Here is a 27,373-nt window from a genome sequence, read left to right on the forward strand (position 1 = left end):
ATGGAGCCAGGAAATGTTAAGCAATTTCTTCAAGCTTCAAGCCCATTGTATACAATAGCTCGCACAAGCGAGAGGGCATGCAGCAACTAAAAATGAAGTTCACTAGATTCCAGTGCCCCTCAGCCCCGAGTGGAAACTCATACATATTTGATAATCCATTCAAACAACCTCATGCACGTCCCAGATATGATGAAGGCAAAATACCACAGTTTAGGAGTATGAACACACTTTAAATGGGGAAGCATGTATGTGTTATAACCCTGCCTCTTAAAAGTACAGGTAGGAAGGCCAGAACCCCCGACTAGAGATTATGCTGCCCAACATTATCAGTAGTACATTGCTTGGGTAAAGAGAGAAGTATCCGCTCTGCTCTCAAACCCTGCCGAATGGTAGATGGGGGAGGGGGAGATCCTCACGCACAGGTACCACCTGTGCGATGCTTCATCATCAGATCTTCGCCCGCTACACCTAATGTGAGCAGGCTGTGCTAAAGTTGGTCTCCCTGCCCTGAATGTTCCGGGAGGACCAAGTTTAGGTAATAGCAGGGTGTGGATTCTTGAAGAATGTGTGACTACAGAGCCTGCCCTTCCTCAGAGACCCTATGGAGAATTGATTATTAACAGGGCAGTGTATACGGAACAAAATTAGTGGAATTCCCCCACTGGTTTGTAAAAGCATGCTTAAACAAATGTGATTCTGTACATAAATCTCTCGGTAAATTTTACCAGTAAGTGACAGACATAAGGGAGAAATACCAGTAATCAGAAGGGCACAATATCGGCTGAAGCATGTCTACCTAAGGTTCAGGCATCATAACATACCCCTGGGAGCCACCACTGTAGTTTGTTTTTAACTTCGCTGTAGATACTCTGAATAAAGTTATCACATTGAGGCATCTACAGGCAATTTTAAATATTTTGGATCCCCTGGTACTCAAGTGCTCCGCTTACAAACTATGTTGAGCCTGCCCGCTTACATTAGGTGTAGCACGCGAGGGTCCGATGGTGAAGCATGTCTCGGGTGGTACCTGTGGGTAAGGACCCTTCCAAAATAATTGAAGTGAAGTGATTTTTCAGGGTCCCCCAACTACCATTCGGCAGGGGTTGAGAACAGGGTGGATTTGTCCTTTCATTGTGTTGAGATTTGAGACTGTGAAGCTGAGGGTTTGCAAGAATATTTGCTTCTCTCTCCCTCTTGGTGTATATAAAGAGACAAGTAGCCCCTCAGACAGAAGAGTGCGCTTTGGGTATCCCCTCAAAATCGGAGTCCACCACTGAAGACTCTGCGTTTTCCTCCAGTGAGCTTGACAATCATGTAAGCCCAATGGACCAGAGGGCTGTCCAGAGTACATACAAGGGCAGAGTGACCCAGAGTCACAAAACTATGACCCCGATTTATACTTTTTTTGCACCGCATTAGTGTCATTCTTTGACGCAAAAGCAGCGCAAACTTAAAAAATACAATTGTGTTTTGTAAGTTTGCACTTCTATTGTATAAGGCCCTATATGTCTGACTTTTTTCCATACACCTAATCAACTAGAAAGAAAGTTGTTAAACTTGCTGGTATTGTAACTGTATCATTGTTTGACCTATGCAAGAAAGCTGTCTGGTCATTTTTTCACAAATTAATTAAACACTATTGTGTGAATATTCAAGTAAGCTGCTTTGGTGAGGCATACAATAATAACCTACCTGTTTAATACTACTCTGACTTCAACCAGTGCCATAGGCGAACACTGCCTTGCAATTGATGCGCAACACCCCCTGCATCGCCTTTCGATTGTGCCCAGATGAAAAGTCTAGAAGTGCAAAGCAGTAACAATCAGGTCCTGTGCCTTGAACAAAGTTTATGCTCTTTGAGCAATGGAGGCAAATTCACTGCGCTAGACCTTTTCGGCACTACCAATAGCTGGTTTGTGTTTTTCTAAACTGGGACAGTTTAAGTTCTCTCAATCTAGTGCTGTTTTTTAGACTGTTCCCACTTATGGACTGGACATGGTTGCACATAAGCTTAATTTTTTTTAGAGGAGAGTCCTTTGAAGTATATTTGTAGTGAGATTTAGACATGTGCCCACCTAACTATTGTACCTGATCTGAACTATAGAGGTCTTACTGCTAAAATTGGGACTGGGTGTCCCACTGAAAGGGATCAGTAGAAAATGAAAGCGGAGACGATTCTTACTCAAATGGGACTTGTAGCTGCAACGACAAAAAAAAGACAATTCCTTCACGTTTCCTTTCCAGTTGATCATAAAGCAGAGGCACCTTTTCTTAAAGCCAGTTTTGTGTGCATCAGTACTAAGCACAGCAAAAGCAGCTTTACAGTCGCCTTGAAGCCCCCGACTGTTGTGGTTTTTTTCTCAGAGCAGTTGCTTTTCTCTGACCTGCTGGTCAGGGGTGTACATCTAGTGGAAGAAAACTTTTATGGACGAGTGAAACCCACACAAATGTTGTATGCAAAGGTCAAATTTGAATGATGGAGTTAAGTAAAAGCCCAGCATATGTTAGAGACAGGTACATCAGTTGCAATTAGATGATTATCATGGGCCGGGATTATTTGAAAGGCCTAGAGTAGCCCTGAGAAATCAAGCTTCAATAGAGAATTGAGATGAGCTGGTGAGCAATACCCTTTGCTGATGCACTTATCAGCATGACACGATGGACGCCTAAAGATAGATTTTTTTTTAATGTAGTGGCTGATGTTGCTTTGAAAGTTGGAACATCCGTTGGCACTCTGGAAACATGGTGCTTTTCGGCGCTCATTTTGCCGTTTTAGGGTGCTGCATTTCCTGGTATGTTTCCTCCCAGCAGTGGGTATCCTTTTTCACAGTATCTTTGCCATCAGTTAGGTGCCTTCCTCATACCACCTTTGAGGGTGATCATGGTGGGGAGATCTGGAGTGAAGTGGTAAGGTGAAAGAGGTGACTACACAGAAGACTGGCTTTGGTCCTCTCGGCTCACTGAAAGACAAATTGTGGTAGCGGTCTTATGGTTGAAAACCTCATTTGGCAGCAGCTCACACTTTTACCCAGCATAAGACATTTGTGTTTTGGTGCATGTTTCTAATAGGCTCTTCCATAGACTTGAAAATCTATGGTGGATGGATGACGTCAAAGCATGACCAATCCTTTGTTACAATGTGTTTTGGAGCTTTTTAAATCTCGTTTTACGACTGGACTCTTTCAACAGTGGGGAGAGATGGAAGTAGTACTAGTCCTGCAAGTAATTCTCTCCCTCCTTCTCCCCACCCCCCCTTCCCCAAGTGATAAGTCTGGTTGAACTTCCGAGCTTGAAAGAACTTTGCGTTCTCTTCCAGACTCATTCTCCCTTTCTTTTGACTTCCTCATCTCTATCCTACCTAGGCTCCCCCACGTTTCACAGCCTGTTGGTAGAGACCCTGAAGCTGCAGAAGTTGAGAACCTCGAAGCCTGTTCATGCTCCAGAATTGTCCAAGTATCATTTTCTCTGTGTTCTGGGAAAGTCTGCACACCATCCCAGACTTTCTCCTCCTCTGCATGTTTCTCCTCAAAAAATGGTTTAAAATGGGGATCTTGGTGCAGACCCTATATGCTATACAGACCAGATTTGACTTTGTGCCACAACCCACAATAATATCTATTTGTACATCCTCCTGTGCGATTTGCACCGAAGATATACTTAATATCCTCACTAATCTACATTGGATAGATAAATCTAGTACTTTTCGTGCTTTCCTGGAATAACATTTTTTTTTCATGGATTCTCCTGGAGTCTCTAATAAAATGGTATCAGATATCATGAATCCTGATCTTACTTCCCGAGTGCATTCTGAAACCCTTTGATAATTTGAATCTCCCTAAACAGCCTGGACATCCTGAGTGCCCTTAGCTTCTGCTTGAATTGGACAAAATTTCACTTCATCCAAGACTTCAGCATATATGTTGATCAACCTGTGCTCTCATGACCCTCCGACCCCTGTGGTGAAATTACTTGTATCCTTTGTTCCTGGAGTGATGTCATATGGGTTCCTTTCCTGACAGGAAGGGTCAAGGCAACTTATGTTGCTTTAGAGAGCCTCTTTCTGTTGGTGTTAGTGCCATATACAGTATGGTTACTTGGGAATCTCATAAATTGGCAAGATCAAGGGTACAAAGGGGGTGGAGTCATGAGTGATTAAGTCTGATGGTCAACTTACTTTGTTTTTAAACCACCACAAAGAAATTGGCAACAATGGCATATGTAATAGCACATGGCTTTCTTCACTGGCAGGAAACCGATTGCATTTTAAAATAGCTTCTGGTTCAAGGCACCAGCAGTACAGATCTTTGTGTACCCAGATCTTTACAGGGTATAATAACAATATAACTCTGGTCATTAATGTACTTACTGGAGAAATCTGTGTACAGTCTAGACACAGGTTTGACTCCTCATAGAATAGCGCTAATGCGCTTACTACAAATCACTATGTGTAACATCCAGGTCAGAGAATCGTATTTTATGTAGATCGGTCTATGAGTTACGGCTTGTGCTACAGAGATCCTTGTGTTACCCACAGGTCACAAGTTATAATGTTTGTGAAATATAGCTCAGTGATTTATGAATAAGCACAATTCAGCTGTATGTAAACTGCAAGGCATATTTGTGGGACCTTAATATTAGTTTCTCACTTCTTTGCAGTTCTAAAGTTGCTTAAAGGGGTTACTTTGTTTAGTAATAAACACTTACTAGTAAGCGCTATATAAATGGTTGGAGATTAGCTACTGGCACAGAGATCTGTATCCTTAACATGCATGCACAGCACTTGCACACATAGCTTGGAAAAGCTCTTGTGAAGTGACAAGATGAATGCCTTTGTTTCTTCAATGGCAGTGACATTTAAATATTGAGCTCCGGGATAAGATGCAACAAAAGGAGAGCGGATGGCTTTGTTTACAGTGGCATGATAGGCAAAAAACGATGGACTGGAATGCAGCCCATGTTATTCAGTGGCGGATATGAATTCAAGCGTTCCGTCCATCTCCTTGTGATTGTTGCAGGCCCTTTAATGCATTTGTGTTCAGCTCATCTGGAACTGAAAATGGGAGGCCTCTCTCAGCCCCTGGAGGTTGCTGCTTTTGAAGGCAAAGCTGTGTAGGCGCTGCTGACTTTGTCTACGTGTCTGCAAATTGCAATGGGACACTTTCAGCACTTTTCACTAAGGCCGGCCCGGTAATCGCTTCTAGAAAAAAACTCACACTTAGCTTAGCATGTTGTAGTGTACTATAACTTGTTGCCTGCCCCCCCCAGTCTATCTACTGAAATAATTGTTGTTCACTTGGGGGATGCAAAATTTACAAAGAATAATGCTATGTAAATAAATTGCGATGTTTGTACAGTAAGCCTAACACCCAGAAGCACACCCAACAAGTCAGTGTACACAAATATAGGTAAACAAATAACTGAAATTATCAAGCCCTAAAGTTTGTTCCTTGATTTAATCAATAACAAATCAGAAGTGACGCTAGACAGACTGATATAAACTATGCATAGTGTAAGGAAATGCCTCCTTAGCATGGTTACCCCCTGACTTTTTGCCTTTGCTGATGCTATGTTTTGAATTGAAAGTGTGCTGAGGCCTGCTAACCAGGCCCCAGCACCAGTGTTCTTTCCCTAACCTGTACTTTTGATTCCACAATTGGCACACCCTGGCACCCAGATAAGTCCCTTGTAACTGGTACCTCTGGTACCAAGGGCCCTGATGCCAGGGAAGGTCTCTAAGGGCTGCAGCATGTATTATGCCACCCTAGAGACCCCTCACCCAGCACAGACACACTGCTTACCAGCTTGTGTGTGCTAGTGAGAACAAAATGAGTAAGTCGACATGGCACTCCCCTCAGGGTGCCATGCCAGCCTCTCACTGCCTATGCAGTATAGGTAAGACACCCCTCTAGCAGGCCTTACAGCCCTAAGGCAGGGTGCACTATACCATGGGTGAGGGTACCAGTGCATGAGCACTGTGCCCCTACAGTGTCTAAGCTAAACCTTAGACATTGTAAGTGCAGGGTAGCCATAAGAGTATATGGTCTGGGAGTGTGTTTTACACGAACTCCACAGCACCATAATGGCTACACTGAAAACTGGGAAGTTTGGTATCAAACTTCTCAGCACAATAAATGCACACTGATGCCAGTGTACATTTTATTGTAAAATACACCACAGAGGGCACCTTAGAGGTGCCCCCTGAAACTTAACCGACTATCTGTGTAGGCTGACTGGTTCCAGCAGCCTGCCACACTAGAGACATGTTGCTGGCCTCATGGGGAGAGTGCCTTTGTCACTCTGAGGCCAGTAACAAAGCCTGCACTGGGTGGAGATGCTAACACCTCCCCCAGGCAGGAGCTGTAACACCTGGCGGTGAGCCTCAAAGGCTCACCCCTTTGTCACAGCACCGCAGGACACTCCAGCTAGTGGAGTTGCCCGCCCCCTCCGGCCCCGGCCCCCACTTTTGGCGGCAAGGCCGGAGAAAATAATGAGAATAACAAGGAGTCGTCACTGGCCAGTCAGGACAGCCCCTAAGGTGTCCTGAGCTGAGGTGACTCTAACTTTTAGAAATCCTCCATCTTGCAGATGGAGGATTCCCCCAATAGGATTAGGGATGTGACCCTCTCCCCTTGGCAGAAGGCACAAAGAGGGTGTACTCACCCTCAGGGCTAGTAGCCATTGGCTACTAACCCCCCAGACCTAAACACGCCCTTAAATTTAGTATTTAAGGGCTTCCCTGAACCTAAAGATTTAGATTCCTGCAACAACAACAAGAAGGACTGCCTAGCTGAAAACCCCTGCAGAGGAAGACCAGAAGACAACAACTGCCTTGGCTCCAGAAACTCACCGGCCTGTCTCCTGCCTTCCAAAGAACTCTGCTCCAGCTACGCCTTCCAAAGGGACCAGCGACCTCTGAATCCTCTGAGGACTGCCCTGCTTAGACGACGACAAGAACCTCCCGAGGACAGCGGACCTGCTCCAAAAAGACTGCAACTTTATCCAAAGGAGCAGCTTTAAAGAACCCTGCAATCTCCCCGCAAGAAGCGTGAGACTTGCAACACTGCACCCGGCGACCCCGACTCGGCTGGTGGAGAACCAACACCTCAGGGAGGACCCCCGGACTACTCTACGACTGTGAGTACCAAAACCTGTCCCCTCTGAGCCCCCACAGCGCCGCCTGCAGAGGGAATCCCGAGGCTTCCCCTGACCGCGACTCTCTGAAACCTAAGTCCCGACGCCTGGAAAGGACCCTGCACCCGCAGCCCCCAGGACCTGAAGGACCGGACTTTCACTGCAGAAGTGACCCCCAGGAGTCCCTCTCCCTTGCCCAAGTGGAGGTTTCCCCGAGGAACCCCCCCCTTGCCTGCCTGCAGCGCTGAAGAGATCCCTTGATCTCTCATTGACTTCCATTGCGAACCCGACGCTTGTTCTAACACTGCACCCGGCCGCCCCCGCGCCGCTGAGGGTGAAATTTCTGTGTGGGCTTGTGTCCCCCCCGGTGCCCTACAAAACCCCCCTGGTCTACCCTCCGAAGACGCGGGTACTTACCTGCTGGCAGACTGGAACCGGGGCACCCCCTTCTCTCCATTGAAGCCTATGCGTTTTGGGCACCACTTTGAACTCTGCACCTGACCGGCCCTGAGCTGCTGGTGTGGTAACTTTGGGGTTGCTCTGAACCCCCAACGGTGGGCTACCTTGGACCAAGAACTGAACCCTGTAAGTGTCGTACTTACCTGGTAAAACTAACACAAACTTACCTCCCCCAGGAACTGTGAAAATTGCACTGTGTCCACTTTTAAAATAGCTATTTGTGAATAACTTGAAAAGTATACATGCAATTGAAATGATTCAAAGTTCCTAATGTACTTACCTGCAATACCTTTCAAACAAGATATTACATGTTAAATTTGAACCTGTGGTTCTTAAAATAAACTAAGAAAATATATTTTTCTATAACAAAACCTATTGACTGGATTTGTCTCTGAGTGTGTGTACCTCATTTATTGTCTATGTGTATGTACAACAAATGCTTAACACTACTCCTTGGATAAGCCTACTGCTCGACCACACTACCACAAAATAGAGCATTAGTATTATCTCTTTTTACCACTATTTTACCTCTAAGGGGAACCCTTGGACTCTGTGCATGCTATTGATTACTTTGAAATAGCACATACAGAGCCAACTTCCTACATTGGTGGATCAGCGGTGGGGTACAAGACTTTGCATTTGCTGGACTACTCAGCCAATACCTGATCACACGACAAATTCCAAAATTGTCATTAGAAATTGATTTTTGCAATTTGAAAAGTTTTTTCTAAATTCTTAAAAGTCCTGCTAGGGCCTTGTGTTAGTCCCCGTTAGCATTTTCTTTTAGAGTTTAAAAGTTTGGTAAAAGTTTGAATTAGATTCTAGAACCAGTTTTAGTTTCTTAAAAAGTATTCCAACTTTTAGAAGCATAATGTCTAATACAGATGTGAATGTGGTGGAACTCGACACCACACCTTACCTCCATCTACAGATGAGAGAGCTAAGGTCACTCTGTAAACTAAAGAAAATAGCAATGGGCTCCAGACCTTCCAAACTACAGCTCCAGGAGCTGTTGGCAGAGTTTGAAAGAGCCAACCCCTCTGAGGATGGCAACACAGAGGATGATGATAGTGACTTGGAGGGTGATTCCCCCCCACCAGTCCTATCTAGGGAGAACAGGGCTTCTCAAGCCCTGACTCCACAAATAATAGTCAGAGATGCTGGTTCCCTCACAGGAGGGACCAACAACTCTGAAATTACTGAGGATAACTCCAGTGAAGAGGACATCCAGTTAGCCAGGATGGCCAAAAGATTGGCTTTGGAAAGACAGATCCTAGCCATAGAAAGGGAAAGACAAGAGATGGGCCTAGGACCCATCAATGGTGGCAGCAACATAACTAGGGTCAGAGATTCTCCTGACATGTTGAAAATCCCCAAAGGGATTGTAACTAAATATGAAGATGGTGATGACATCACCAAATGGTTCACAGCTTTTGAGAGGGCTTGTGAAACCAGAAAAGTGAACAAATCTCACTGGGGTGCTCTCCTTTGGGAAATGTTCACAGGAAAGTGTAGGGATAGACTCCTCACACTCTCTAAAAAAGATGCAGAATCTTATGACCTCATGAAGGGTACCCTGATTGAGGGCTTTGGATTCTCCACTGAGGAGTATAGGATTAGATTCAGGGGGGCTCAAAAATCCTCGAGCCAGACCTGGGTTGACTTTGTAGACTACTCAGTAAAAACACTAGATGGTTGGATTCAAGGAAATGGTGTAAATGATTATGATGGGCTGTACAATTTATTTGTGAAAGAACACCTATTAAGTAATTGTTTCAATGATAAACTGCATCAGCATCTGGTGGACCTAGGACCAATTTCTCCCCAAGAATTGGGAAAGAAGGCGGACCATTGGGTCAAGACTAGGGTGTCCAAAACTTCCACAGGGGGTGACCAAAAGAAAGGGGTCACAAAACCTCCCCAGGGGAAAGGTGGTGAGACAGCCAAAAATAAAAATAGTAAAGAGTCTTCTACAGGCCCCCAAAAACCTGCACAGGAGGGTGGGCCCAGAGCCTCTTCACAAAACAATCCTGGGTACAAGGGTAAAAACTTTGATCCCAAAAAGGCCTGGTGTCGAAACTGTAGTCAGTCTGGACACCAAACTGGAGACAAGGCCTGTCCCAAGAAAGATACCACTTCTAACTCCCATCCAGCTAAAACTGGAATGGCCAGTCTCCAAGTGGGATCAACAGTGTGCCCAGAGCAAATCAGGTGTCACACTGAAGCTACATTAGTCTCTGAGGGTGGGGTGGATTTAGCCACACTGGCTGCCTGGCCCCCTAACATGCAAAAATACAGGCAGCAGCTCTTAATTAATGGGACAAGTGTAGAAGGCCTGAGGGATACAGGTGCCAGTGTCACTATGGTGACCGAGAAACTGGTTTCCCCTGGCCAATACCTGACTGGACAAACTTATCCAGTCACCAACGCTGACAATCAGACTAAAGTACATCCCATGGCTATGGTAACTTTAGAGTGGGGAGGGGTCAATGGCCTGAAACAGGTGGTGGTCTCCTCAAATATCCCAGTAGACTGTTTGCTTGGAAATGACCTGGAGTCCTCAGCATGGGCTGAGGTAGAACTGAAAACCCATGCAGCCATGCTGGGTATCCCTGAACTGGTGTGTGTCAAGACTAGGGCACAGTGCAAGGCACAGGGTGAAAATGTAGAACTGGAGTCTGGAAAAATGGCCCAGCCTACCAAGAGACAAGGAAAGTCAGCTGGGAAACCAGTTGCAACACAACACCAAAAAGAGAACCTCTCTTCTCAGGAAGAAGTTCTGCCCTCTGAGGGAACTGAGCCTATGGAGCTGGAACCTTATCAGGTTGAGCTCTTGGGCCCAGGGGGACCCTCAAGGGAAGAGTTGTGTAAGGGACAAGAAACCTGTCCCTCTCTTGAAGGCCTTAGGCAGCAAGCTGCTGAAGAGTCCAAAGGCAAGAAAAATGGAACACATAGGGTCTATTGGGAAGATGGACTCCTGTACACTGAGGTAAGAGATCCCAAACCTGGTGCCACTAGGAGAGTGGTAGTGCCTCAGGGTTTCAGAGAGTTTATTCTGACCTTCGCCCATGATATTCCCCTTGCTGGGCATTTGGGACAAACCAAGACGTGGGAGAGGTTAGTCAACCACTTCTACTGGCCCAATATGTCCCAGAAGGTTAAGGAGTTTTGCCTCTCCTGCCCCACCTGTCAATCCAGTGGTAAGACAGGTGGGCATCCAAAGGCCCCCCTCATTCCACTTCCAGTGGTGGGGGTCCCCTTTGAAAGAGTGGGTGTGGACATAGTTGGTCCACTAGAACCTCCCACAGCCTCAGGAAATATGTACATCCTAGTAGTAGTGGATCATGCTACTAGGTATCCTGAAGCTATTCCCCTTAGGTCGACTACTGCCCCTGCAGTAGCCAAGGCCCTCATTGGTATCTTTACCAGAGTGGGTTTCCCTAAGGAGGTGGTTTCTGACAGAGGTACCAACTTCATGTCAGCTTACCTAAAACACATGTGGAATGAGTGTGGAGTGACTTATAAATTCACTACACCATATCATCCACAAACTAATGGCCTTGTTGAGAGATTCAACAAGACATTAAAGGGCATGATCATGGGGCTCCCAGAAAAACTCAAAAGGAGATGGGATGTCCTCCTGCCATGTCTGCTTTTCGCTTACAGAGAGGTGCCTCAGAAGGGAGTAGGATTCTCACCCTTTGAACTTCTGTTTGGCCACCCTGTAAGGGGACCACTTGCTCTTGTTAAAGAAGGCTGGGAGAGACCTCTTCATGAACCTAAACAGTACATAGTGGACTATGTACTTGGCCTTCGCTCCAGGATGGCAGAGTACATGGAAAAGGCAAGTAAAAACCTTGAGGCCAGCCAACAACTCCAGAAGTTGTGGTATGACCAAAAGGCTGCACTGGTTGAATTTCAACCAGGGCAGAAAGTCTGGGTTCTGGAGCCTGTGGCTCCCAGGGCACTCCAGGACAAATGGAGTGGCCCTTACCCAGTACTAGAAAGGAAGAGTCAGGTCACCTACCTGGTGGACCTGGGCACAAGCAGGAGCCCCAAGAGGGTGATCCATGTGAACCGCCTTAAGCTCTTCCATGACAGGGCTGATGTAAATCTGTTGATGGTAACAGATGAGGACCAGGAAGCTGAGAGTGAACCTCTCCCTGATCTCCTCTCATCAGACCCTAAAGATGGCTCAGTAGATGGAGTGATCTACTCAGACACCCTCTCTAGCCAACAGCAGTCTGACTGCAGGAAGGTCCTGCAGCAGTTTGCTGAACTCTTTTCCCTAACCCCTGGTCAGACACACCTGTGTACCCATGATGTGGACACAGGAGACAGCATGCCTGTCAAAAACAAAATATTTAGACAGTCTGACCAAGTTAAGGAAAGCATCAAGGTGGAAGTCCACAAGATGCTGGAATTGGGAGTAATTGAGTACTCTGACAGCCCCTGGGCTAGCCCAGTGGTCTTAGTCCCCAAACCTCACACCAAAGAAGGAAAGAGAGAGATGAGGTTTTGTGTGGACTACAGAGGTCTCAACTCTGTCACCAAGACAGATGCTCATCCCATTCCTAGAGCTGATGAGCTAATAGACAAATTAGGGGCTGCCAAATTCTTAAGTACCTTTGACTTAACAGCAGGGTACTGGCAAATCAAAATGGCCCCTGGAGCAAAAGAAAAGACAGCATTCTCAACACCTGATGGGCATTATCAGTTCACTGTTATGCCCTTTGGTTTAAAGAATGCCCCTGCCACCTTCCAAAGGTTGGTGAATCAAGTCCTTGCTGGGCTGGAATCCTTTAGTGCAGCTTATCTTGATGATATTGCTGTCTTCAGCTCCACCTGGCAGGATCACCTGGTCCACCTGAAGAAGGTTTTGAAGGCTCTGCAATCTGCAGGCCTCTCTATCAAGGCATCCAAATGCCAGATAGGGCAGGGAACTGTGGTTTACTTGGGACACCTTGTAGGTGGAGGCCAAGTTCTGCCACTCCAGCCTAAGATCCAGACTATTCTGGACTGGGCAGCTCCAAAAACCCAGACTCAAGTCAGGGCATTCCTTGGCTTGACTGGGTACTATAGGAGGTTTGTGAAGGGATATGGATCCATTGTGACAGCCCTCACGGAACTCACCTCCAAGAAAATGCCCAAGAAAGTAAACTGGACTGTAGAATGCCAACAGGCCTTTGACACCCTGAAGCAAGCTATGTGCACAGCACCAGTTCTAAAAGCTCCAGATTACTCCAAGCAATTCATTGTGCAAACAGATGCCTCTGAACATGGGATAGGGGCAGTTTTGTCCCAAACAAATGATGATGGCCTTGACCAGCCTGTTGCTTTCATTAGCAGGAGGTTACTCCCCAGGGAGCAGCGTTGGAGTGCCATTGAGAGGGAGGCCTTTGCTGTGGTTTGGTCCCTGAAGAAGCTGAGACCATACCTCTTTGGTACTCACTTCCTAGTTCAGACTGGCCACAGACCTCTCAGATGGCTGATGCAAATGAAAGGTGAAAATCCAAAACTGTTGAGGTGGTCCATCTCCCTACAGGGAATGGACTTTGTAGTGGAACACAGACCTGGGACTGCCCATGCCAATGCAGATGGCCTTTCCAGGTTCTTCCACTTACAAAATGAAGACTCTCTTGGGAAAGGTTAGTCTCATCCTCTTTCGTTTGGGGGGGGGTTGTGTAAGGAAATGCCTCCTTGGCATGGTTACCCCCTGACTTTTTGCCTTTGCTGATGCTATGTTTTGAATTGAAAGTGTGCTGAGGCCTGCTAACCAGGCCCCAGCACCAGTGTTCTTTCCCTAACCTGTACTTTTGATTCCACAATTGGCACACCCTGGCACCCAGATAAGTCCCTTGTAACTGGTACCTCTGGTACCAAGGGCCCTGATGCCAGGGAAGGTCTCTAAGGGCTGCAGCATGTATTATGCCACCCTAGAGACCCCTCACCCAGCACAGACACACTGCTTACCAGCTTGTGTGTGCTAGTGAGAACAAAATGAGTAAGTCGACATGGCACTCCCCTCAGGGTGCCATGCCAGCCTCTCACTGCCTATGCAGTATAGGTAAGATACCCCTCTAGCAGGCCTTACAGCCCTAAGGCAGGGTGCACTATACCATGGGTGAGGGTACCAGTGCATGAGCACTGTGCCCCTACAGTGTCTAAGCTAAACCTTAGACATTGTAAGTGCAGGGTAGCCATAAGAGTATATGGTCTGGGAGTCTGTTTTACACGAACTCCACAGCACCATAATGGCTACACTGAAAACTGGGAAGTTTGGTATCAAACTTCTCAGCACAATAAATGCACACTGATGCCAGTGTACATTTTATTGTAAAATACACCACAGAGGGCACCTTAGAGGTGCCCCCTGAAACTTAACCGACTATCTGTGTAGGCTGACTGGTTCCAGCAGCCTGCCACACTAGAGACATGTTGCTGGCTTCATGGGGGAGAGTGACTTTGTCACTCTGAGGCCAGTAACAAAGCCTGCACTGGGTGGAGATGCTAACACCTCCCCCAGGAAGGAGCTGTAACACCTGGCGGTGAGCCTCAAAGGCTCACCCCTTTGTCACAGCACCGCAGGACACTCCAGCTAGTGGAGTTGCCCGCCCCCTCCGGCCCCGGCCCCCACTTTTGGCGGCAAGGCCGGAGAAAATAATGAGAATAACAAGGAGGAGTCACTGGCCAGTCAGGACAGCCCCTAAGGTGTCCTGAGCTGAGGTGACTCTAACTTTTAGAAATCCTCCATCTTGCAGATGGAGGATTCCCCCAATAGGATTAGGGATGTGACCCCCTCCCCTTGGGAGGAGGCACAAAGAGGGTGTACTCACCCTCAGGGCTAGTAGCCATTGGCTACTAACCCCCCAGACCTAAACACGCCCTTAAATTTAGTATTTAAGGGCTTCCCTGAACCTAAAGATTTAGATTCCTGCAACAACAAGAAGGACTGCCTAGCTGAAAACCCCTGCAGAGGAAGACCAGAAGACAACAACTGCCTTGGCTCCAGAAACTCACCGGCCTGTCTCCTGCCTTCCAAAGAACTCTGCTCCAGCGACGCCTTCCAAAGGGACCAGCGACCTCTGAATCCTCTGAGGTCTGCCCTGCTTCGACGACGACAAGAACCTCCCGAGGACAGCGGACCTGCTCCAAAAAGACTGCAACTTTATCCAAAGGAGCAGCTTTAAAGAACCCTGCAATCTCCCCGCAAGAAGCGTGAGACTTGCAACACTGCACCCGGCGACCCCGACTCGGCTGGTGGAGAACCAACACCTCAGGGAGGACCCCCGGACTACTCTACGACTGTGAGTACCAAAACCTGTCCCCCCTGAGCCCCCACAGCGCCGCCTGCAGAGGGAATCCCGAGGCTTCCCCTGACCGCGACTCTCTGAAACCTAAGTCCCGACGCCTGGAAAGGACCCTGCACCCGCAGCCCCCAGGACCTGAAGGACCGGACTTTCACTGCAGAAGTGACCCCAGGAGTCCCTCTTCCTTGCCCAAGTGGAGGTTTCCCCGAGGAAGCCCCCCCTTGCCTGCCTGCAGCGCTGAAGAGATCCCTTGATCTCTCATTGACTTCCATTGCGAACCCGACGCTTGTTCTAACACTGCACCCGGCCGCCCCCGCGCCGCTGAGGGTGAAATTTCTGTGTGGGCTTGTGTCCCCCCCCGGTGCCCTACAAAACCCCCCTGGTCTGCCCTCCGAAGACGCGGGTACTTACCTGCTGGCAGACTGGAACCGGGGCACCCCCTTCTCTCCATTGAAGCCTATGCGTTTTGGGCACCACTTTGAACTCTGCACCTGACCGGCCCTGAGCTGCTGGTGTGGTAACTTTGGGGTTGCTCTGAACCCCCAACGGTGGGCTACCTTGGACCAAGAACTGAACCCTGTAAGTGTCGTACTTACCTGGTAAAACTAACACAAACTTACCTCCCCCAGGAACTGTGAAAATTGCACTGTGTCCACTTTTAAAATAGCTATTTGTGAATAACTTGAAAAGTATACATGCAATTGAAATGATTCAAAGTTCCCAATGTACTTACCTGCAATACCTTTCAAACAAGATATTACATGTTAAATTTGAACCTGTGGTTCTTAAAATAAACTAAGAAAATATATTTTTCTATAACAAAACCTATTGACTGGATTTGTCTCTGAGTGTGTGTACCTCATTTATTGTCTGTGTATGTACAACAAATGCTTAACACTACTCCTTGGATAAGCCTACTGCTCGACCACACTACCACAAAATAGAGCATTAGTATTATCTCTTTTTACCACTATTTTACCTCTAAGGGGAACCCTTGGACTCTGTGCATGCTATTCCTTACTTTGAAATAGCACATACAGAGCCAACTTCCTACACATAGTAATAGGCTGCTGCTTGTGCAACAAAAGACAAGGTAATTGGATCTGACAGCAGATCAACAGTTTTTAGATCCAAGGTCAAACATATCAACACTTGAGCAATCAGTTTAGCAGTTCGTATTACAATAGTACATGTGTACTTTTCAGCCCCAAGTTGAACTTGACCAGGGCCATCATCAGGACAGTGTTGCAAAAACAAATCTGTATTTTTATAACTTATAAAGTAGAATTGTAGGGAAGAAATACTGCCATCTGCAATGAACAACCACGGAACGTGTATCGGGAGAAATCCTAACAGAACATACTAACACGAGAGAGCTGCATTGGGCTCTAGATAGAGGCATCCAAGGAATCACGGAACCTCCAAATATCTGTATTTTTACCCCACCACATATTAAATATCCAAGGAAGGGCAAATTGCACTGGGACACATTCAGCACATTCTCTAAGGCCAGCCCGGATCGGTACTTGCTTCTAGTAGCACTGATGTGGTTTTTAGGACTAGGTGAGGTAACCAATTTGGCTTAGCCTGTTGTAGTGTACTATAGCTTGGCGCCTCCCCAATCTAGTGATGGATTAATTATAATACCCACCCCAAACGCTACTCAGTCACAGTAAAGTGATTGTTCTGTCTCGAGAGATGCCGGCTCTCCTCTTAGTATTAAACTGCTTGGCCTATGGTCTTACAGCTTGCGACCCAGAAATGGCTCTTCTGGTGCTCTTCAATCTTGGTGTGCCGCGATTACATCTTGACATGCTCTGCTGGTGCACATTGACCTGCTGCAGACACGATAGCTTAGCACAGGCTCTTCCACTGATCCTGCTCGGTCATTCTCTCACCTGCACGCTATCTCTTCCCCTCTTACACGCTCTCCTGTCTGTTTCTCCGACCACCCCAATGGCAAATTCTCTGGACTGCGGCAAACCCAGCTTTACCAACCCTGGGCCTACGCACCAGTGGGAAAACCTATGTCATTCATCATTTGATATGCCCCCCCTGTGGTTCCAATGCTGCGCCCACTTACCCCTTTAGCAGTGAACCCCATATCTAACTTTTACTACTCCCTGTATTGAGAATAGAATGATTGAGTAAAGCATGCCTTCTGTGCCAGTGGACATGTGGATGGTAACAGAAGGGCACAGAGAGAATGTGGTAGCTTCTTATATAGTTGTCTGTAACGTTTGTTCCAAAGATGTGGATTTTTCAAAGTATGAAACAGAAAAAGCATGTTTGTGCTGTCTTTTCTTAATTGTCACAGGCTAAATTATTAGTAAAAAAAGAAATGCGCGCTGTGCAATAAATATTAGTAAATAGCATAAGTGCACACTTTGGTTCACACATTTCCTTTGTGTTTGACAGGGACTTGGCACTGATGACGACACACTGATCCGGGTGATGGTTTCTCGCTGTGAAATTGATATGCTGGAAATCCGGTCTGAGTTCAAGAAGATGTATGGGAAGTCTCTGCACTCGTTCATCAAGGTGAGGCAGCAGCTCCACTGACATACGACATTGCACACCAGCGGGCAGGCTTTATCTCAGTCTGGGTATGGCCAATGGGGAGTCTTCTATACATTATTGCTCTCAGAGTGTTAGAGCTATGGAAGAGTTGTGCATGCCAGGCCACTAATTTGCCCTGGTCTAACATGTTTCCAAGAGACCTTGGTCCAATGCCATTGGAAGGCCGAAAGACCTTCCTTGCCTCTGCCTATTAAAGATATGGGCATGATCTCTGTATCACTTTGGCCTATATTCAAACCACATCGGCCTGAAGGGAAATAAATGTCTCAGTTTCATATAAACCGATCTGTTTTCCAGGATTACGCCTGTTTGTTTCCCAGTTAACAGCCCCCCCCCCTTCTTTTGTTTGCATGCTACACATAAACATTTGCCTTGAACTTAAATATTCCAGTACCAAAGCCGAAATAATATGACCTCACAGAATTTTGTGAGGGGAATAATTTGCAATTCAAGTCATATCTTCATATCTTCATGTGCTTGGAACTCTTCATTAAGGTTTCTGCTTCTGTGGGGCAAAAACATTGGAAGGACAGAGCACACTCCCAACCGTTGGTACCACCACAATGAATGTCTGCTTCCTGTTTTCTGTTTTTGGGGGTGATGATTCACGCCAATAAGAGTTTTGTGGACCACCGTGTTGTCTAATTCAGTGAAGATAAAATAATTTATCTGCGGGCATCCTCTGTTGCTTATTGTCTGGCTTTGCTGTAGGTCGATTTACTTGACTTTAATGAGCCCAGTTCTTCCTTGTTGCAGTTCCTACTAGTGGGAAAGGAAGCCTCCACCTGGGACAAGGCCTGTCTTATCATTTATTCTGCTGTAGGTTGCTCCGCCTGCTTCGTCTAGAAGTGTCTCTTCCCCTGATCTACCTTTTCCTACAAGAAATGTTTTAAGTCCCATGGGAAGGGGAGATGCAGGACTCCAATGAGCTAGGCTTTGTGTTCGATGTTACCTGTAAGTAATGAAACAATTACCACCACGTCCCTTTTCTTAATCAAAGTCCTTAACTGGTGTGCATTGTAGCCATACCGGCAACAAAGGGTGGTCCCAGAAAGGGAGCATGAGTGCATCACCAGTAAGGGAAACCATCCAGAAGGTGTGAAGTCAGCACCCTCTGCTGAGCAGTTCCTCTGCCAAAATTAGCAGAACACTCTGAGAAGCCGGAAAATCAACAACAAACCATCCCTTAAGGATTCCAGAACTTTGAAAGGCTCACACAGGTGGATATTAAGGCCGCAGAAGTACCGCCATTAAGAGAAACCTGCTCAGCGGCTTTCCTAAGAGGCTGAGTTTGGCAGGCACCAGAGTTCTGGGTTTGCTTTAATTCCAGAGAGCATTTCAGCTGTTGGTGGTACTACTATTCATTCTCAAGGCCACCAGTGCAGCTGAATGATTGTCGTCATCTTGAATGTGGACAGCAAAAGTGGAGTATGGCAACAACCTTGGAAGCGCACTTTCACTAGATGAGTCTGCATCTTGCGCAAGACCTGCTGACTCATTCCGATCCTTCCTGCAATCAGAGCATCTTAGTATCCTGCCTTCAAGCTACTTTGGATTGAGACCGGCAAAAACCTGGGAGAAGGCCATTAGTCGTGTCCACAAAGTAATTCAGCCATAGCCTCCCATTGACGTACTATTCAAAGAAATACTGAGGATGAAGACAAAAAAAAATATTCTGATGCTGGAAAAACCTTTCTCAACTGATATTCTTGCCCTTTGTCAACCACTGGTGGATAGGTTGCTGACAGAGTAGAAATGCTTCTCTGCTCTTAACTCAAGGTCGTTGACTAACTCTGCCAGAGTGTTGGATCATGTTCTGCACTCCACTGAAGCACCCCTTTGTCAATTGATGTTGGCTTTTGTCACATGATTGCCTGCCGAGATATATTTTACAGACTGACAACTGTGAGATGCAAAACTATTAATGGTCTAGAAAACTGATGAAACTCAGTTTGAGGGGTGATGAGACAACAACCAAATCCCTGCGGTGACCAAAAGTGAGCTCGGCTTGATGTCCCAACCTTTTGAGACTTGCATCTGTGTTGATTACCACAAGCAAGGAGGGTGCCTGGTCGAAAAAACCTTTCCTACATTGAACCACCGTCCAAATGTATCTGTACGAGGTCCAGGGGCTCCATGGTGGTCTGAAAAACGAATCAGATGGTCTGATATTTATGGTGCTGTGGGTCAGAAGTTCATTTTATGCTTAACTAACTTTTATTTTAATTTTTGCTACTACCAGCATTAGTTTCTGCTTGCACGCCCAGGCGCATGGCTTACGCATCACATTTGTCTTCTTGCTTACGCCACTAGCTGGGTATGTTTTTACGCTACTGGAGATGGCTGCTTGAAAGCTTTGGCATTGGCAAACAAACCTTGGTGAGTGAAAGGAATTCAGTATGAAATCCCTGTCAGGTGTACTACTTTAACATAAGGTACAGCAGACCTCCTTTCTCATCCTCCTTCCATTTTCACATATTCTTTCTTCTCTCATTGTGATTCTACATCTGATAGGATGGGTCATCTCCCACTTATTGAGATTGACTTGTATTGTCCACCTGAGGCTGCTTCACAAGTGGCAGAAGAGAATTTAGATGTGAGGAAGGTGTAAAGGACTAAGCCCGGGAGGGCAAAGAGAAACAATTATCTTAGAACTGCAGGCCTCGTATTGTTGCAAGGAGATGGACAGTGGTATCCAAACGGCATTTCCCAGTGCATTTTTAATATTAATATTGTTTCCCTGTTGCTTTCAAATTCATTGAAGATAACTCTATCCACTCCAGACCCTTGAGATTTGTTGTAGGCTCAGATCCTTGCTTAAAAAGAATCGCAAAACAGTGGCCTCTGATACTGCATAATCACCAGATAAGCAGTGTGGAAAGAACCAATTAACAGCAGTAGTGCTTACAAACGGGCCTGTCTCCTCTATAAGTACACCTGATAGCACTGTCCTTTGGGCTCATGTATTTTTTGTCTTTTTTTTTTTTGTTTTTTTGGGCAGTTTGCACGTTTTTTTTATTTTTTATTTATCAAATCTGATAAAAATGGGTTCTGTAGCATGGATCCACTCTCTCCGATTTAGGCAAGCTCAGTCCTCCAATTGCTTGACCTGGCTGCCATGACAAAGTCAGGCAAAAGGAGGAGCATCAAGAACAGTCACTCTAGGACCTTGTTTCCCATATTCCCCGTAACTACAAAGCATTCCCACACTAGACGCATGTATGACTCAGATGAGACAAGGGAGCGGTTTTAGTCCTCGCCAGTCTCCTGCCTACTGAGAGAATGTAAGAGGTGTTGCTGTCCGGACTTTGAAAATGATCCCAAGTTACTTCTTATCCCACAATGTGTTGTTTTCCTTGTTAGTCTGGTCATGAAATGTGAAGGCCTACATATGACAGTGTGAAGGAAGTGGATAAATATACAGTTGCCCTGCATTGTAGATCCGTGCCCATCTACACCACACAGCCCCACCCCTTCCTTGTAGAGTCGTTTGCCATCTCCTGCAGAAGGAGTTGCTTCCTTACCCTCCTTGTGTAGTGGAGTAAAGCTAGACTGCCTCTCAGACCATAAGGTCTGCCCACCCCTGCAGAAGAGATTTTTAAAACGCTCCTGTTTTTTAATCATCCCGTTTAGCCTCGCAACAGGTCGTGTGTCTTGTCCTTGCATGCACCACAAAATTGGATGCTGGAGGGAAAAAGCCTCTTGTCATAAACCGAGGCAGATAGGCAACTTGTAGATGACCAGCCACTTTTCAAAGGCTGCCATCACCAAGATCTCTGAATACTCTACCTGGTGGTCAGTTTAGAAGAACATAGCCACCGTATTTGCTTGGGAAAACAGAGTTTAATGCCACTCCAAGGCTCTGTCTGAAGATGGAGAAGTTCCAGAATCAGGAGGCCAAGCAAGGGAGTGTACTTTCAGGCACCAGTTGGGGGACTTGCACTCTCATTAATGTGGACTGTGAAGAGTGATTTGGTGGCAGTAGTATTGGAAGGAAACACTTGTAAAATGTCTAGCTGGTGTGATAGGCTAGCGTGAAAGCCATCAGGTGACATGACCTATTTATAAGACTTTAATCTATATATATATATATCACTTAGGGCTTGATTTAGATTTTGGCGGAGGGGTTACTCCATCACAACGGTGACAAATATCCCAGCTGCTGAAATCTAAATTCCATTGTTTCCAATGGGATTTAGATTTCGGCAAACTGGATATCCGTCACCATTGTGATGGAGTAACCCCTCCGCCAAAATCTAATTCCACTTCTTAAATTCTATCAGATTATTGAATTGAAAATAGTTAATCACCCTGTATAAAAACCACTTAAGTGACTAGGCCAAGATAAAAGCCTCTGACCTCCAGTTCACTCAGATTGTGGCAGCAGATGTGTGAACCTTCTGAGAGATCTTAAACATCACATAATGGTGGCAGGGTTCTTTTTCTTCTCTATGTACAACCTATTGCCTTCTCTTTCTTGCAGGGAGACACTTCAGGAGATTACAGGAAGGTTCTGCTGAAGCTCTGCGGTGGGGAAGACTAAAGGCTCTGCAGTCGGCATAAAAAAATCCATTGTCCCAAAGACATTTTTGTATTTGTATAAAAGCCACGGCGGCCTCCAGAAGCAGGGCTTTTAGTACTCTTAGCTACTCATTTTGGAACGCTTCGGTGGTGCTTTTCTTCTTTTCAGTTTTTACACAACACATGCAGCGGCTTTGAAATTATGCTGGCAGGTGTCCTACGGTTCCTAATTCCATAAAAATATATTTAGAAACTGGTTTGTGGATCTTGTCTTTTATATTCTTGGTCTTGCGTTTGACTGACTGTTACATAATTATGTTATGTACGAGAAGCTGTATTTTATTTCAGAAGTGACTTGGTCTGGGAGGTTTTAGAGAGTGGCCTGTAAGTCACTTGTTTGTCGGACCATAGCAGCCCTGTGATCACTGTGCCCTCGGACAACTTTTTCATTCAGTTGCAGAAGCCATTTTGAAGTGGCCCCTGAATTGACTTCTTTTAAATCACTGAACATTCTCACCAGGGTTTCTCTAAGGCATGCACTTCAGATTGTTTTTGACAAAATTTGGTGATTGTTCCACAGAACATGCACTTTCTGTAAACAAATATAAACAGCAAAGAAAATGTCTTAGAATGAACACCACAGTGCAGACACTAGCTAAGTGTACTATGTTCACAAGAATTAACAGAAAGGAACTAACAGAGCTGTTGAACTGCCAGATTATTGGAAAACATCAACAATGGGTTTATCACACTTCTTTATCCATTATTGCTTAACGCTGGGTCCTATCACACAATAACATTTGGGCGCCAAAATGTTATCAACATATCATCTGACAGGAACATTTTGCCCTGTCGTTTATGAAAATGTTGTTCACCTGGAGTTAATAATAAACCTGACATACAGTCCTTTGTACACTAATAAGTGATGGGTGAATGCCAGATGGAAACCTTTTGATCTCTGTGGCGTTTTCCATTCTTTCCATGAATTGCCTCCAATTTTATGCTATTTGTGCTCCATTTTGTTTTCTATGCGGTCAAAGTTACTCTGGATTAGAGCCTTGAAGGCACCTGAATGAAGTTCATGGCTCAAGGGCTCTGCCTTCTACGATGGGAGTTTCACATTTGGGCAGGAGAGAAGCTTCAAGCGTCCATCTCATATGGAGGGAATAATACAACTCTTTTGGGAAAGGTGTTAGAGGAGTGAGGAGCCCTAATGAAAGTGTTATCCTATTGTGTACTAGTATTTACCTGGTTATTTTCTTAGCACAAGCCAGTGGGCCTGTGATGTTTCAGATTCCACCATCAGATAAACCATCCTTCTCAGTTGCTGTCCCATCTTTTGTGAGAAAATATTCTCTTCTGATTTGTGATCAATTGTTTGGATTGTGTGAACAGAGGATTGTGTGTGTGTGTGGTTTTTTTTTTGTGTGTGCGTGTGTGTTTTCTGAAACTCTTACACTGCTCTGGTGAAATCCTGGCCTCAGTCTTCTCGGGTGGCACCTAGCACGGGCATCAGGTCTGCACCTTTATTTCTCTCCAGCAGATGGGGACATTCTTGTTTGGTGAAAAAGATTCTGGTGCTGTTCTGAGCCACAAGAAAAGTGCTTGAGAAGAGCTGCCGTACCACGTAGAAGAATAATGATTCTAATATGATTTAGAGAGAGAGACACTAATGTGAACTAAAATGATTCCCAGCTAACCAGAGATGTATATGTATCACTGAAGTGTTCTATGATTTGACCAACCATGCATGTTTTTTACCAGCTGGAAAACTAATATGATTGTGGGAACAAAAGTGATCTTACATGGCTTTGGGAGCTGCATGTCTATACTATGGTACTTTTGAGACTGTCCTAAGTTTTTCTTCCATTGACATGGACAACGTGCGAGTTCCCTTGCAGTACTGTTTATCAGAAGAATTAGAAGATATAGCATTTAGTGGGCAGTGTTTTTAATTAAGGGTTACCACCCTCTTTTACTAGCTGTTCCCCCCCCAGTGCCATATTAGTAAGATCCCCTGCATATCCTTAAGTATGGAAAGTGTGTGTAGTACGCATATGTTACATTACTGATTAACTAGTAGTATCCTTAGGCCAATCATGTGTATGGCTATGTAAGATTATGTTCGATGGCATCTGTCGCTGTAGATACACATGTTCTGCAATAGCTCGCCATCTGGTGTTGGGTCGGAGTGTTACAAGTTGTTTTTCTTCGAAGAAGTGTTTTCGAGTCACGGGACCGAGTGACTCCTCCTTCTGTGCTCATTGCGCATGGGCGTCGACTCCATCTTCGATTGTTTTCTTTCCGCCATCGGGTTCGGACGTGTTCCTGTCGCTCCGAGTTTCGGAACGGAAAGATAGCTGAAAACGGAAGATTTTCGACAGTATCGTTGCGATCCGGTTCGAGATAAACACATACGACGACGCATTGAACATCGAAGCGCTTCGGTGCCCTTCGGGGTAGATTTCGGCACACCGTTGGGGCCTAGTCGGCCCGACCGCGTGGAGAACAACGCCGATGGAACGGACCCCGTTTCGATTCTGCCCTGAATGCCACAACAAATATCATTATACGGACCAACACTCGGTCTGTAACCTGTGCCTGTCACCCGAGCACAGCGAAGAATCCTGTGAGGCCTGTCGGGCGTTCCGGTCCCGAAAAACTCTGCGCGACCGTCGAGCGAGAAGACTGCAGATGGCGTCCACGCCAAAGGAGCATCGACAGTTCGAGACAGAAGAGGAACAGGAGGAATCCTTTTCCATCCAGGATTCAGACTCCGACGAACTCGACAATACAAAAACTGTGAGTAAGACGTCGAGATCAGAACTTAAAAAAGGCAAAAAGGCCCAGGGGACGCCACTGCCATGGCTCAACCCAAATTCCCGGTGACCAACAATCGGCACCGAAAAAGGCCCATTCAGTGTCGAGATCGTCCGACTCCGGTCGAGACACCGGCACGCAGCCTCCTCGGGACCGAGAGAGTGCTAAAGAGAAGCATCGACACCGAGAGTTCGGTGTCGACACGGATCGACGCCGAGACAGTGGCGCCGAAGACCATAGAGGCCAAGATTTTTCGGCACAAAAGAAGAGGAAGGTTACCTTGGAGCCGAAAAGACAAACAACAGGGTTTTCAGAGCCGAAAAAAGCACCAACAGACCCAGTTTCAGGCTCCTATACTGAAGAACATTCTATGTCTTCACAAATGAAAAAACACAGATTCGAACAGGAACTGCAATCCACTGAAGTGGATCACACGCAAAAGCGTATCTTTATTCAGCAGGGGACAGGGAAGATCAGTACCCTTCCACCTGTCAAAAGAAGGAGAACACTTCAGTTTATAGCACTAGAGGCTCCTCAGCAACAAACAGCAAAGAAGGTAACACCTCCTCCCTCGCCTCCACCTGTAACTCCGGCTTCGCCAACTTACACCCCGTCACATTCGCCAGCTCACACCGCCATGAGCCACGATGACCAAGATCAAGACGCGTGGGACTTGTACGATGCACCAGTGTCTGATAACAGCCCAGACACATACCCAACTAGGCCATCACCACCTGAGGACAGCACAGCCTATTCACAAGTGGTGGCTAGAGCAGCACAGTTCCATAATGTGGAACTACACTCTGAACAAGTAGAGGATGACTTTTTATTTAACACCCTCTCCTCCACCCACAGCTCCTACCAAAGCCTGCCTATGCTCCCAGGCATGCTACGCCATGCAAAGGAGATCTTCAAGGAGCCAGTTAAAAGTAGGGCAGTAACGCCTAGAGTGGACAAAAAGTATAAGGCGCCTCCTACGGACCCTGTATTCATCACCTCTCAGCTGCCACCAGATTCTGTGGTGGTAGGGGCTGCCGGAAAACGGGCAAATTCACACACTTCTGGGGATGCACCTCCCCCAGATAAAGAAAGCAGAAAGTTTGATGCAGCCGGGAAGAGGGTCGCTGTCCAAGCAGCAAACCAGTGGCGCATCGCAAACTCACAAGCGCTGCTAGCGCGATACGACAGAGCCCACTGGGATGAGATGCAGCATCTCATTGAACATCTCCCAAAAGATCTACAAAAAAGAGCAAAACAGGTTGTTGAGGAGGGTCAAAACATTTCCAACAATCAAATACGCTCCTCTATGGATGCAGCAGACACAGCCGCAAGGACCATTAATACGTCGGTTACCATCCGTAGGCACGCATGGCTCAGAACGTCTGGATTCAAGCCAGAAATTCAGCAGGCAGTACTTAACATGCCAGTAAACGAAAAACTTCTGTTCGGTCCGGAGGTCGACACAGCCATAGAAAAGCTCAAAAAGGACACTGACACTGCCAAGGCCATGGGCGCACTCTACTCCCCGCAGAGCAGAGGATCTTATACCACCTTCCGCAAAACACCTTTTAGAGGAGGGTTTCGGGGTCAGGCCACACAAGCTAGTACCTCACAGTCCGCACCGTCCACCTACCAGGGACAGTACAGGGGAGGCTTTCGGGGCCAGTATAGAGGAGGCCAATTCCCTAGAAATAGAGGAAGATTTCAAAGCCCCAAAACCACTACCAACAAGCAGTGACTCACACGTCACTCACCCCCCCCCACACAACACCAGTGGGGGGAAGGATAGGTCAATATTACGAAGCATGGGAGGAAATAACTACAGACACATGGGTCCTAGCAATTATCCAACATGGTTATTGCATAGACTTCCTGCAGTTCCCTCCAGACATACCACCAAAATCACAAAATTTATCAAAACACCATTCACAGCTTCTAGAGATAGAAGTTCAAGCACTACTGCAAAAAAATGCAATAGAATTAGTACCAAGCACACAAATAAACACAGGAGTTTATTCTCTGTACTTCTTGATACCAAAAAAGGACAAAACACTGAGACCAATTCTAGACCTCAGAGTAGTAAACACATTCATCAAATCAGACCATTTTCACATGGTCACACTACAAGAAGTGTTACCATTGCTCAAAAAACACAACTACATGACAACCCTAGACCTCAAAGACGCTTATTTCCATATACCAATACATCAATCACACAGAAAATATCTAAGGTTTGTATTCAAAGGAATACATTACCAATTCAAAGTATTGCCTTTTGGTTTAACAACCGCTCCCAGAGTATTCACAAAATGCCTAGCAGTAGTCGCTGCACACATCAGAAGGCAGCAAATACATGTATTCCCGTATCTAGACGACTGGCTAATCAAAACCAGTTCGCTCACACAATGCTCAAACCACACAAATCAAGTCATACAAACCCTCTACAAACTAGGGTTCACCGTCAACTTTGCAAAATCCAACATTCAGCCAAGCAAAGTACAGCAATATCTAGGAGCCATAATAGACACGACAAAAGGAGTAGCAACGCCGAC

At 46.2% G+C, this 27,373-nt stretch overlaps 1 protein-coding gene across 2 annotated transcripts in view; it reads left to right on the forward strand.

The window, feature by feature from the left end:
* The window catches only part of ANXA4 (annexin A4), a 100,247-nt gene that overhangs the window by 56,866 nt on the left and 16,008 nt on the right, over positions 1–27,373 (forward strand). Inside the window, exons 12-13 of one of the 2 annotated variants that reach the window (XM_069214201.1) lie at positions 17,319–17,441; positions 21,964–22,258. In XM_069214201.1, the coding sequence (XP_069070302.1) occupies positions 17,319–17,441; positions 21,964–22,023 (183 nt within the window). In that variant the 3' untranslated portion in view covers positions 22,024–22,258. Of the gene's footprint in view, positions 1–17,318; positions 17,442–21,963; positions 22,259–27,373 lie in introns of those variants that run through there. The other variant, XM_069214202.1, reaches the window with a different exon arrangement.

This window comes from Pleurodeles waltl, chromosome 11, assembly GCF_031143425.1.
Source record: "Pleurodeles waltl isolate 20211129_DDA chromosome 11, aPleWal1.hap1.20221129, whole genome shotgun sequence".
Classification (NCBI taxonomy): Eukaryota; Metazoa; Chordata; class Amphibia; order Caudata; family Salamandridae; genus Pleurodeles; species Pleurodeles waltl.